The 12,015-nt window shown below is 55.1% G+C and overlaps 1 protein-coding gene across 8 annotated transcripts in view; it reads left to right on the top strand.

Annotated features, from left to right (window-relative positions):
• The window catches only part of MAPKAP1 (MAPK associated protein 1), a 272,555-nt gene extending 267,605 nt beyond the window's left edge, over positions 1-4,950 (top strand). For all 8 annotated transcript variants that reach the window (XM_042964083.1, XM_042964082.1, XM_042964086.1 and 5 more), the window contains one exon: positions 3,295-4,950. In XM_042964083.1, coding sequence (XP_042820017.1) covers positions 3,295-3,420 — 126 coding nt within the window. In that variant the 3' untranslated portion in view covers positions 3,421-4,950. The remainder of the gene's footprint in view (positions 1-3,294) is intronic.
• The last annotated feature ends 7,065 nt before the right edge of the window (positions 4,951-12,015 follow it).

Genomic DNA, 12,015 nt, shown 5'->3' with positions numbered 1-12,015 from the left:
GCCAGATTGTCACCAGACAGCACAGGGAACTTGTGCAGTGTTCGGGGACCAGGTAAAGAAATATTCCATTACCCCATCAGGGGCTGGCCTTTTTTTATAGCCAGCATTAAAATATTCAAGACTTGAGAAGGATTCTAGTAAAATTATAATCCTGTGTTTGACATCAAAATAATTTTCACAACAGCAGATTGATGACAGAAACACGGGTTTATGACTTCAGTCCGAGGCTCTGCGAGAGCAAGTGCAGAGAAATCATTTTCCAGGACCAAATGCTCCCTCGAAGCAGATGCTTTTCTGCAAAATCCCTGAGGCCTGTCGCCTCTCCTGAAATGTCTGTTTTCATATGAAAATGTTTGCAGAAATATTGCATCACGCCCGAGACTCCAGGAGAGTCACAGCGAGCCCAGACCTGATTTACTTAGAGAGCTAATGGTCATGATCCTGATGGAAGATTAAATTTCATGTTTTCTGTCTCTGATTTTTATAGCAATTTAAATACTTAGCCTTCTCTGCCATCCCCACAGTGACTGCGGGCTTTGCACCGGCACCGAGTGACTGAGGCCCCGGCCCCGTGTCCCAGAATTTGCCAGAAATGTTTCCATCGGAGGCTCTTCCAGGTGTCAGGCCTAGACTCAAGTGCTGCATGTGGTGGTTCTAGAATTCAGAAGTTTTACATAAAATGAGAGCTTTTGATGGAAACTGAAGGGAGGAGATAAGGGCCAGAGGCCAGTGTGAAGGAAGATGTTATGAACAGGCAGTCTCCGTCCAGTGATTTTATCCCGTCATGTTTTTCTCTCGTGTGGAAACATTAATGTCTCTCATTTCTTGAACGCTAACGGCATACAAGACATTGTATGTAATTATTTAATCTTCACGACTGCCCTGCAGAGTGTAGACATTATCATCCCCATTTTGGAGATGAGGAAATAGAGGCCCAAAGCCAGAGAATGTGCTACGGTTGGAGCCTCTGCTTGAACGCCAGCCCGAAGGAGTCCCAGGCCTGTCCCTTCAACCCCGAGCTGTAACTGAGCTAAGCCATGTGTGGTCCCTAATTCTGCAGGCTTCGAGATGAATCTCAGAGGAATCATTGGTCTCTTCAAATTGGGTTCTTCTTGTGATCGAGTGATGGAGGCTGTGGCTTTATTGACCATGAAAACTCCCTATATTTTTATGCCGTAAGCTGTAAAATGCATTGAAAGTGAAACACTCTATAGTGCATAAAATTGTGCCAGTTTTAAGCCACAGCATATTAACCAACTAATGGCAGACCAAAGGGCGTTTTTATCTTTTGATTATTACATTAATCTTCCATTAAAATTATCTATGTGATTATCACAAAGCACTGAAGATAATAAATTTAGGAGATAGTTGGCTAGTTAAGGATCATTTTTAAATGCTTTTGTCAAGTTATGTGTGCCAAAAATACACTGAAAACACTAGGTTGGCTGAGTGTGCAAACAGTATAATCCAAAGATTGCTCTTATTAAGAATGATAAAACCTCTTATTTCCATGCATTGTAGTGTCCCACATCGTCAGCCCGGCCCCGCGGTCCTCATGATTTATTGCTCTCAGCTGGTAGCTCAGTGAGGCAGTGGGCCAAGCATGTCAGGCCTTCTGTACTCACACACCAGTCCTTAACGCCTGCTGCTGCTGGCGACTGTCAGAGCAGGAAGTTTGGAGGGGGACACCGTGTCTGTGAGGCATCCGTCCCGCACCGCTTCCCCACGACACCCCCGACTCCTTTCTCACAGTCAGCGCGGCCCTCGCCCGCTTAGGGTGTGGGACGCGGGGCCCTCAGAGGGGAATCAACGGACGTGGTGGCTGGTCGATGGAGTCAAAATACTTGGGTTCCCTAGCATAACTTTTAGATACTCGAGAGTGAAGAGAAAGGTGTTTGTTCAAAAAAAAGCCCCAGCCAGAGGGCGGCAGGGGCAGTGGGAGGAATGGTATCTGGGCGGGGTGGGGGGGCACGCCTCTCTGGAGGCCAGGGGCCTGGGAGACTAGAAGCATGTTAATCAAGGGCAATCCCGGCGCAGACACTTGCTGGCTTTGTGGCCTTGAGTAAACGCACCGCCATTCTGTGCCTTGATTTTTTCTCATCTGCACAAGGGGATGATGACGGCATCGATGTCGCGGGCTTTTGTGAAGGTTCCATGAGTTGGTCCTTGCAGAGCACCCCAGCAGCGCCACCACCACGCTGCCCAGCCTGGAGTTCACGGTCCACACTGTGGCACAGGCCTGATCCCGGCACCACTGCCCTCGCTGGCTCCTCCCGGCCCACCTGGACTGGCCACTAAGTTGTTCGGTTCCACGGATCCCTCGCTGTCTTCCGCTGCTGCGCTGGGACGCGTGCCGGTTCTCCCCTGCCCCTTGTACACCCCAGACCCCTATTTCTCTCTCAGAACCCAACTGGCTCATTCCCTCTGCAAGACGTCCCTGCCCCACGTCTCCCTGATCATTACCCCATTCTTTCGTGCTCCTTCTGTCTCGGGTGTCACACTTGTCATGCTCTTGGGTACTCACCAGGCTGTGAGTGCCTCGGAGCAGGGACCATGTCTTACTTTTCCCTCAGTCTCTTGAACCAGGCATGGGGCCAGGCTCAGACACGGAGGTGCTTGGGTGCCGGAGGTGCTGCGGACGTTGACCGTGCGCAGCCGCCACCCGGGCGCGTCCCAGCTGTGTGCTCCCCACAGAGGACCCTCCAAGCTCTGACCCTCGCCTCTGGGTGATCCTGGTCAGCGAGGTGCCCTTCCCTGAGGCTCACTCCTTTTTATCAGATGAGCCCAGGTGGGCAGGGTGCTCGTGGGCAGTAGAGGAAATCCCGTAAGTAGAAGCTCTGTACCTTCGGGGGCGGGGTGGGGGGAGGCTGCGTTCAGAGCCTCGGTTCAGTTGGTTTCTCATCCCGGCAATGTCCTCGTCTTTCAGACGAGGAAAGCGGGGCTCAAGGAAGTCCTGTGCGGGCCCAGGACTGCACAGCAGGCGGACAGAACCAGGAAGCCTGGCGCACGGCCTTCTGGAAGGCAGCATGTGCTGAGGAGGGAGCACAGGCTCTGCAATCAGAAAAGCTCCACCACCGGTGGCTGAAAGGCCCGCAGCAGCCACTTGTCCCCTCCAGGCCTCCATCTTCCGGCGTAAAGCGGGCTCCGTCCCAGCCTGCCAGGTTGCTGTGGTGACTCGGCTCCGGGCACGAGAGAGCACCTGGGCTCCCAGCCTGGGTCAGGGCCCGTCCCTTCTTCGCCCTGGGCGAACGGAGAGGCTGCCGAGTGACTGGACTGTGTCCTCTTGCTTTCTAGGTGAACTACATCCTGGAATCACGAGCAAGCACTGCCCGGGCTGACTATTTTGCTCAAAAACAAAGAAAACTGAACAGACGTACAAGCTTCAGCTTCCAGAAGGAGAAGAAATCAGGGCAGCAATGACACCGGCCTCCAACCCCAATCTGTCGCCGTAGCTCAGAGCCTGCCTGCCGGGGCCAGGTGGCCCTAGAGCCCACCCCGTGTCCCGCAGTCCTCAGGGGCAGGCCAGCCCCTGGCTCACGGCCACAAGGCTGGGGGGCTCTTGGGGAACGGAGCCGGGGACATCTCCACGGGACCGAAGCCTGAGCGGCAGTGGCTTTGATGAGCAGTGCCAGGGGCCAGAACACAGACACCCCGCCCAGCCGTCTTCACTGCCCGACGGCCCTGCTGAGGATGTACATAGCCATGCCCAGACATTTCCTTGCAACTTGATCAAATTTCTTAAAACAAACGAAGAACAAAAATGTACATTTCTTTTTTTTTTTTTTTTTTCCTTTTAATAAACAGGTGTACTCTTTACCACGGTTGGTATGACAGGCCATTCTTTGGGGCAGAGGATTGATCATGTCATTCTCTTTAAAATCTGTTCCCATATTGAACAAGCAGATTGGAAAAGCTATGGCTCGATTTCTCAGAAGAAATGTTTAGGGCTTAGTCAATAGTTTTAACTACGCCATTTGTTTAAATGAGTGCATTGCTTTGAGGATAGTATCTTACTAAAGTTAGGAAGGGGAGCCGGCGATGTGTGTCCCAGGCTGTGCCCCTTCAGGCGTCACCTCTCGCCCGCTCATCCCAGAACCTCTTGGTTTTCGAGACGCGGCACTGCGTGCAGTTTATGCCCGGGGCGCCGGGAGAATGGGGTGACGGCTGGTCTTCGGGTCACGCTGAGCTCCCGGCACAAGCGGGCCTTTCCATTTCTTGAATAGCAAGTGTCCGTTTCAGCTAGCAATTAGACCTGCATGTGGACTTCTCCTGGAATTGGGAGAGTCTCTGCTCTACTGACTCAGAAGGGCCCCCGCTCTCCTTCCTCCTGTCCACACAGTGCCTGCCTTCTTGTCTGAGCAGGCGGGATGCTGCTTTGTCTCACTCTGTCAGGGCGCGGTGAGCAGAGATGGCAGGGCAGAGGGACACCTGCTCCCCCGGGTCCGACTGCGCGGGTGGGGGGCGGGCAAGGATCGAGCATCGCTGACACCACACCTCTGGCCACACCAGATGCCTCTGCGGTCCTCACCAGCCACTCCAGGGTCCCTCCCAGGGTGACGTCCTTTCGCACGGTCCCCCGCCAGGGTCGAGGACCGGATGTTTCACTGAGGACCCGCGTTTCAAACAGTTTTTTAAATTGTACAGGAAGAGATGTGACGAAAACAGCATCTCGAAGTCGAGTGTGTTTCTTTGCACTGGGGGCATTTTAATGAATTCCTCTTTCATTCTGATCTTTGTTCAGCCAACAGAAGCATCCTTTTCTAACGTCTTCCATTCCTACCCACCCCAGAAACAAAAGAAATATTATTTGTAGCTTGCTATCTGTATTTGGATTTTTAGCAATTTTATATTTAGATACCTTTGAAAAATGTAAATGACTAATTTGGTCATTAAATCTTGTGACATATTCAATATTAAAACGATATTAAAATAAAAGTCATATAAATACCATCTTTTGCGTATTGCTTTGAATTCTCGAAGTCTCGAGCACATTATCCAGACTTGCGCGTCACTCTGGGGAGGGGCATTCGCGGCAGCTGATGTGCCGAAGGTCTCTGAAATGCACCGCGGGCCTCCTCACATACTGAGCAAGACAGGATGACCCTCTTCACTCGGGGGTGACATCGAGATCTTGACCTCCCTCCAGTACGAGATCCACCCAGTTCTCGTATCGGGAAGTATGGCCCGCGCACAGTTTACGTAAAGCTCGTCCGTCCAGCTGATGCAAGAATTGAAGGGGGAACACCGTAAAACCACCCAGGCCGACCAGATATCAGAACCATTTAAATTCAGTTTTTCCTCGGCCCCTCTCTCACACCCCACACCTGGATTTTAAGAGGACCAGGAGCTCCTCGGGGATACACCTGACAAAGCAGGAGCTCAGCAGAGCCAAGGTAAGGTCCCCCCGGGCCCCACTTGCTCTCCCAGCAGCACCCCTGACCTGGCTCCGGGGCGGCCCGCCCCCACCCCACATGACAGTGCGGGCAGCCCCACTCCCTGGAGCCTTGGCCTCAGCTGCCCGCTGGGAACCGCAGCCCCCCGCCCCCCACCCCGGCCTGTTGGCCTACAGCACACCAGGCGGGCTGTGTGCTGGGCCCCGACCCATACGCCTGGGCCCCTGTAACTCCCACAGCCGACTTGTGGCAGGTCCTGGCATTACCTCCGTTCCAGAGGTGAGGACTTGGGGCGTGGAAGGGTCTCACCTCCCATTGGGACACACCACGACCGACACCCGCAGCCACAGCTGGTGGCTTTGCGGCCTTGAGGTGGGCACTGCCTCCACGGGGCCTCGGTTTCCTCATCCGTAAATAGAGATGCTGGAGTAGGTGACCTCTGCGGAGCTTTCTAGAGAGTGTCTTACATGTCTCGGAATCAGTGAGCCCAGCCTTCTTTCCGGCGGTTTCTGTTTGCCAAAACTTGCAGGAGCCTTTCTGCTTCTGAACAAGAATTCCGAGAAAGACTCGCGGCCGTTTAGTCCATCCTCCTCTCTTGGGGCGGCAAGTCGTGTTCTCTTCACCATGAAGAGAAGACTCAGGGTGGGGGTCAGTGTGGACACCGGTCCTGGGGCCGCGGTAGGGGGTGCTGAGAGGCAGCTGCCGCTCAGGGTGGAAAAGGGATCTGACGTGCAGAGGCTGAGGCGCGCTGGGTGGTTCTGGCAGGCCACTAGGGAAGGTCAGCCTAGGGTGACCAAATGGGCCAACCAGGAAAAGCACTGAGCCGCACGGGGGCGCGTGCTCCACTGGTGGAGGTGTGCAAGCAGGGGCTCAAAGACTGTTGTGCCCTGAAAACCCCTGTTGTGCCCCTGAAAACCCGCCAGCTGCTTCCGTTCCCCGGGTCAGGTTGCCAAACATCAGCGGTGGGAGGGGAGTGAGGTTCTGACGTAGCGGTCAAGGCGCTCACGGTCTGGTGAGGCCAGGAGATGGACAAGTGATCCCCAGGCTACCCCGGAGTGGCTGCCATGGAAACTCTGGGGGGACCAGCGTGGGCCTGGAGGCCTGAGGTATGTGGTGCGGCGGCCAGTTCCAGGTGTCACGGGTGTCCTGGGGCTCCCTGAGGGGTAGGTTACACAGCGTGCAGGAGTGTGTCAGGAAGCTGGAACCGTTCCCACCAACCGGGCTGGGAAGGGCCCGGCGTGATGGCCCCTGGCCCCCTAATCCTCCTTCTGCAGATGCGGTAGCAGGCAAAGTAGCAGAGTCCCTCCCCTGGGAAGTGGCTAGGTCGGCCTCCAGCCTCCCGACCGGCCTCCGTCTTGGCCCCCGATGGCCGATGAGGCCTAAACGCCCCACATCCTGCAGGCACCACCAAGGCCCCACGGGGAGGGCCCTGCTGTTCACAGAGCAGCCCAGGAGGGGGAAAGAGTTAAGCCTGTCATGTTCCGTTCCCACCAAACACCTCTGCTTAAATGCAAAGTCCCAACAGGGTGGTGTTTGCTATAAAAGCCCTAAGAGTGATTTGTGAAGTCTCGAAGCCCTGTAATCTCGTCAGCGTAATGGGATTATATTTCAAATCACCACAGCCTGTTCATTACCCATTTAAACTCCTCTGACAGAGGAAAACTTACATGAAACGTGCACGGCAGCCCTTGCCGACTTCCCCACTCTCCTTCCTGATTAGACAAACAGATGCTGAGGTCTGGAATGAAAAAATAATGTGCCCATTTATTCATTTTTCTGACAAGTCACAATAGATTTTTAACTGCCAATGAGTGACCTCCCGGAGGTGCGGCGGCTGGGGAGGCGCCCGCCAGGCAGCGAGTGGTCATTTCTGCCCGTGCCGGCCCCTGTCCTGGCCGGGATTCCTCCTGGGACCAGAGCTGGCTGCCAGTCTGAGCCGCTCTCCCCTCCCCGTCCCGGCCGACTGCAGGTGCCCTCAGCCAGGGTGGGGAGGGCTGTCTGCTGGGCCTTTCCGCTGTCACCAACCCCAGGGGTTCAGGGGCCTCCTCCAGGATACAGCCGTGGCCTAAAGTCAAAGCCCCAGGTAGGAAGCCCCGGCCTGCCCTTGTCCAGCCAGGTGATTGGGGAGCCTCAGTTTCCCCATCTGTAAAATGGAGAAAGTAGAACTCCTCTCAGGGGTGCCTGGGTGGCTCGGTCAGATAAGTGTCTGACTCTGGATTTTGGCTCAGGTCGTGACCTCACGGTTCGTGAGATCGAGCCCCGAGTCGGGGTCTGTGCTGACAGTGCAGAGCCTGCTTGAGATTCTCTCCCTCTCTCTCTCTGCCCCTCACCCACACACATGCGTGCTCTCTTTCTCTCTCTCTCAAAATAAATAAACTTAAAAAAAAAAATGTTTTTTTGAATAAACTGCTTAGAGAGAGCTCATCTCAGTGATAAGGGGTTAGTGACCCAGCCTGGGCTGGTATGCACTCAGCTCCCACTCTGGGCTGCCTAGGACAACCGTCCCCAGTCAGCGTCCCCCAGGCTGTGACAAGGACTGAATGGGCCACCAAGTGCGGGGCCCTCCCTTGACCATGACCTCTAGTGTAATAGGCCTTTGGGGACCCTTGCTGGGTCACAGGGTCCCAGAGCAGGTGGGCAGAGGAGCCCCTCTGGCTCTCTGCCCTGTGACGATACCTGGAGCAGGGGTGGGCTGGGGAGAGGCAGCTGTGTCAGGGACCCAGCTCTGCCCGTCCCTGGGGCTCCCCGCTCCTAATTCAGAAGCAGGACACTGCTCCTGAGCTGCGCCACCGGCTGGAGGGAGCCCTATGGCAGTTGCACGAGGCATAAATAAGATAATGTCGCAGGCCTGGTGCACAGTGGGGGATGGGCAGCCATGAGACAAGGGTGCCCAGGTCACATACTCACTGGGAACACCCTGGCCAAGCTCTTCCCGGCCAGCAGGACTTCAGGCCTCAGGGCGTGAACCCAGGCCCCTAGGGAAGGTCTCTGAGCCCCCCTCCCCGCCCCCCTCTCAGTGCCCACCCGCCCCCTTCCACCCCACGCCCACCCCCCCTGCCTGCCTCTGCAGAGAAACTCCAGACAGAGCTCCCATCTGTATGCATTCCCTCCATGAATACGTAAGAAATACTGTGAGGCTAATTCTTTTTAAAATGATAAAATTCGTCTGTGTTATAGCATTCCAGCCCCCAGCTTCCTGAAAGCTAAAAATATTTTAATGTCATATTCCCATGTAAATTTTAGTTTAGAATTTAATACCCTTTTAACATACATTAAATTTTTAGCATTCTTCAAGCCCTTGACTCTTTTAAGGGTTTAGCTGATGTACATTGGAGAAAAAGGATGGCGGAGGCTGTAAATTAGGAGAGAAGGAAAGTTCTAGATCAAGGTGGCCCCCAAACCTCTGCACCCACCTCATCTTGGGGGTTACTCCTCTGGACTGGGGAGCATCTGAGCCAAACCCTGGGATCCTGGGGAGGTGTCAGAAGTCTCGTTTCCTTACTGGAAAGTCACAGCTGCTTTGTGGCTATGGGGAGAATTCACTAGAGCAGCCCCGGTCTGGGGAGCCAGGATGGCCCGGGGCCAAGGGCATGGGCGCTGCGGTCAGGATGGGGTCAAGTGCTAGTTCTGCCACTTGCCAGCAGGTGACTTTGGTGTGCTTTCTGTGCCTGTTTCCTGGCTCCCAAACAGGGCCAAGGTCAGCTTGTGCACAGGTGATGTTTGAGAGAATACACATGAAAGGGGGCTGTCATCGGCTCCACAGAGTAGGTGACCTCCAGGGTGAACTGGCTGGCCTTGCTGAGGGGTCCACGATGATGACATGTGTGCAAACTCCAGTAGATCGTTTTGGTTGATCTGTACCTGGCTCCAGCCCCTAGAGTGAGTCCTCAATCACCCCACAATGCAGGGCCCCCCAAAGCTGTCTTTGTGAAGCCTCATGATTGGCCCACCGGCTGCGGCCTCCTAGGACTCCCCCTCCCGGGGGGTAGGCCTTGAAGAGCCAGGGGAAGGCTCTGATAATGGCGGGGAGGGGGGTCCACAGTTACCTTTAGGGGCAAATAGGGTGGGGGCTTCATGTCCCCCGGGGCATCCAAGGTCAGGGCCTGGGGCCTGCATGAACACTCTCCCCACACACAGCTGGCACTCTGGGGTCGGGGGCTGCACTGACCGGGGCCCACACCCTCCTGCCGGAGTCACCGTGCCAGGGTCTTGGAGTGAATCCTTCCATCTGCCTGACGGCCCATCTGTGAGACACAGGCAGAAATAATAAGACGTCCCTCATGGGCTGCTGAGGGGATCCGGTGAGGTCACGCCCAGGGAGGCCCCGGGGCCGTAGGAGCCGCCATGATCGAGGCAATGTGGAGGAAAGGCCTCTGTCCAAGCAATCACTAACCAGAATTACAAATTTAGCGCGGAGACCTGAAATCCGGTGAGAGGGCAGCTCTGCTTTCTAATGGCTTTCAGGGGAAGATAGAATGCCTTGACTGACAGAGACAAGCCACAGTTTAGACTCCAACCAGGGTCTGCGACTAAAGCAGCCGCCGTGTTAACTTAGATTTACAAAGACTGTCTCCATCCTGGCAAGAGGAAGGCATGGGGAGAGGGAGCTGCTGCCATTGTGGGAGGCTGGGGGACCCGGGAGCCAGGTAGGGACCCCCGTCTAACCCACCCCAGAAGAAACCCAAGGAATCCTTCCAAGGCAGCTACTATAAGGTGAGAGCAGTTTCCTGATGAGGAGTGAGTTCCTCAACTCTGGCAGAATGTAAGCATTCAGCATTCATTCAACAAGCATCCACCAGTGCCTACCTTGGAGTCTGCCCAAACAGGCCCTGAATGTGTGGAAATGATCTGATGTAGAGCCTGCCCTTGGGAACTCCTGGTCCATGAGGCCATGACCCTGTCTCTAAGTGCTCAGGTGGCCAGATGTCTGTAACAGAAGCTGCTGGGCCTGGGGAGTAGAAGCAGACACAGCCCTCTTCTGTTCGCGGCCAGGGGCTCCTGGTAAAGGCTCCGGGTGGCTCAGAATGATCTAGTTGGAGGACGACAAGTGGTGAATGCCGGGGGAGGACAGGTTCCAAGGCAGAGAACTGCAAGGGGAACTCTCCAAGGAGGAGAAAGGCCAGTGCCTTTCAAGTCCAGCCCGTCCGTGGGGAGAGCTGTTAGCAAGAGGTGACTCCTCGGCCTCCCTCTGAGCTCAGGCAGCCTTGCTGTGGGACCCACGGCCGCGGTGCCACAGGGGCCTAGAGCTCACAGATGGTTGTCTTCATGCTTAGCCAAGAAATCCTCCACTTCTATGGAGAGGGGGCCTCCCGGCGGCTACTCCCGGATGGGATTTCTCCCGTGCTGGAAAAGGAGACTTTTGGGCTCAGGGGAGGGACTTATCTCCCTGGGGAGCAGGGACCAGATGTCCTTCCTAGGCTGCCACAGAGCCCCTCCCAGCTGATACTCGCACCTCCCAACGCGGGAGACCAGCCTTTGGTCAACGTAAGTGTCACCAGTGCCCTGTGTCACCTTGATGCCCCTCAGCTCTACTGTCCCGTTTCTGGGCTTCATTTTCTGTTCCTGAGAAGGACGTCCTTGGGGCACCTGGCTGGCTCAGTTGGTAGAGCATGCAACCCTTGATCTCAGGGTTATGAGTTCAAGCCCCACCCTGGGTGTAGACATTACTTAAATAAGTGAATAAATAAACTTAAAAAAAAAGAAGAAGAAGAAGAAGAAGAAGAAAGAAGAAAGAAGGCATCCTCCACATGGCAAGAATGACCTAGACAAGATTTCCAAGCCTCAGAAGGATCTCTCTCCCAAATACCATATACACATCCCAGGCCAGGTCTCTGATTGGCCCCACAGGGATCACATGTCCATCCCTGGGCCAATCCCTGGGGCTAGGGGCTGAGCTACCATGATGGGCAGCAGGTCCATGACTTTGGGGCTCGGGGGAAGGGGCCCCATTTACCAGAGCAGGGGAGGGGGCAGGTAAAATCGGGGCACCTCTTTAGCAGTTATTATGTGCCAACCACTCTGCTAAATACCTTTTTTTTTTTTTAATTTTTTCAAACTCAGCGGGAAGTGGGGGTCCACAGCATCCTTCCACGATAACAAGGCCTAAAGGGTGAAGGAGTTTGCCCAGCAAGGAAAGGGGCGTTCGTGGGACCTGGACCTGCCTCTGACTCCAGTCCCGAATGTCCCCACCTATAGGGCTCCCTCCTCCATACGGGCACAGTGGAGGTGGAATCCTCGCTTCGACCACAGCGCCCCCGGGGAATAGTGGTGTGTGTGTGTGTGTGTGTGTGTGTGTGAGCTTCATCCACCAGCAGCCCGCTAACCCTCCCTCCCCTCCCAGGCAGGGGCGCCCACCCTCACACACCTGTGCTCCGGGCACAGCCGAAGCTGACGGCCGTCTGCTCTCCGAGGAGGCCGAACACGTCTCCAAGCAGCCCCTTCCCCACAGCCGAACAGCTGGCCACCATCTTGGCACACGTTTCCCTGTCACATCTGATTTGCAAAGTCATGTCTGGAACAGACCCACAGGAGCGTCCAGTTGGGGGCTTTTTCAGGTCAAAGAGTACTTTCCAGAGAGTCTCTGGTTCTTCAGAGGAGAAAAAGAATGTGAAGACCAAGAAAA

Source organism: Panthera tigris, chromosome D4 (assembly GCF_018350195.1).
Source record: "Panthera tigris isolate Pti1 chromosome D4, P.tigris_Pti1_mat1.1, whole genome shotgun sequence".
Taxonomy (NCBI): Eukaryota; Metazoa; Chordata; class Mammalia; order Carnivora; family Felidae; genus Panthera; species Panthera tigris.
Note: the sequence above shows the minus strand (reverse complement) of the source record. Positions and strands in the feature narration are given on the sequence as shown.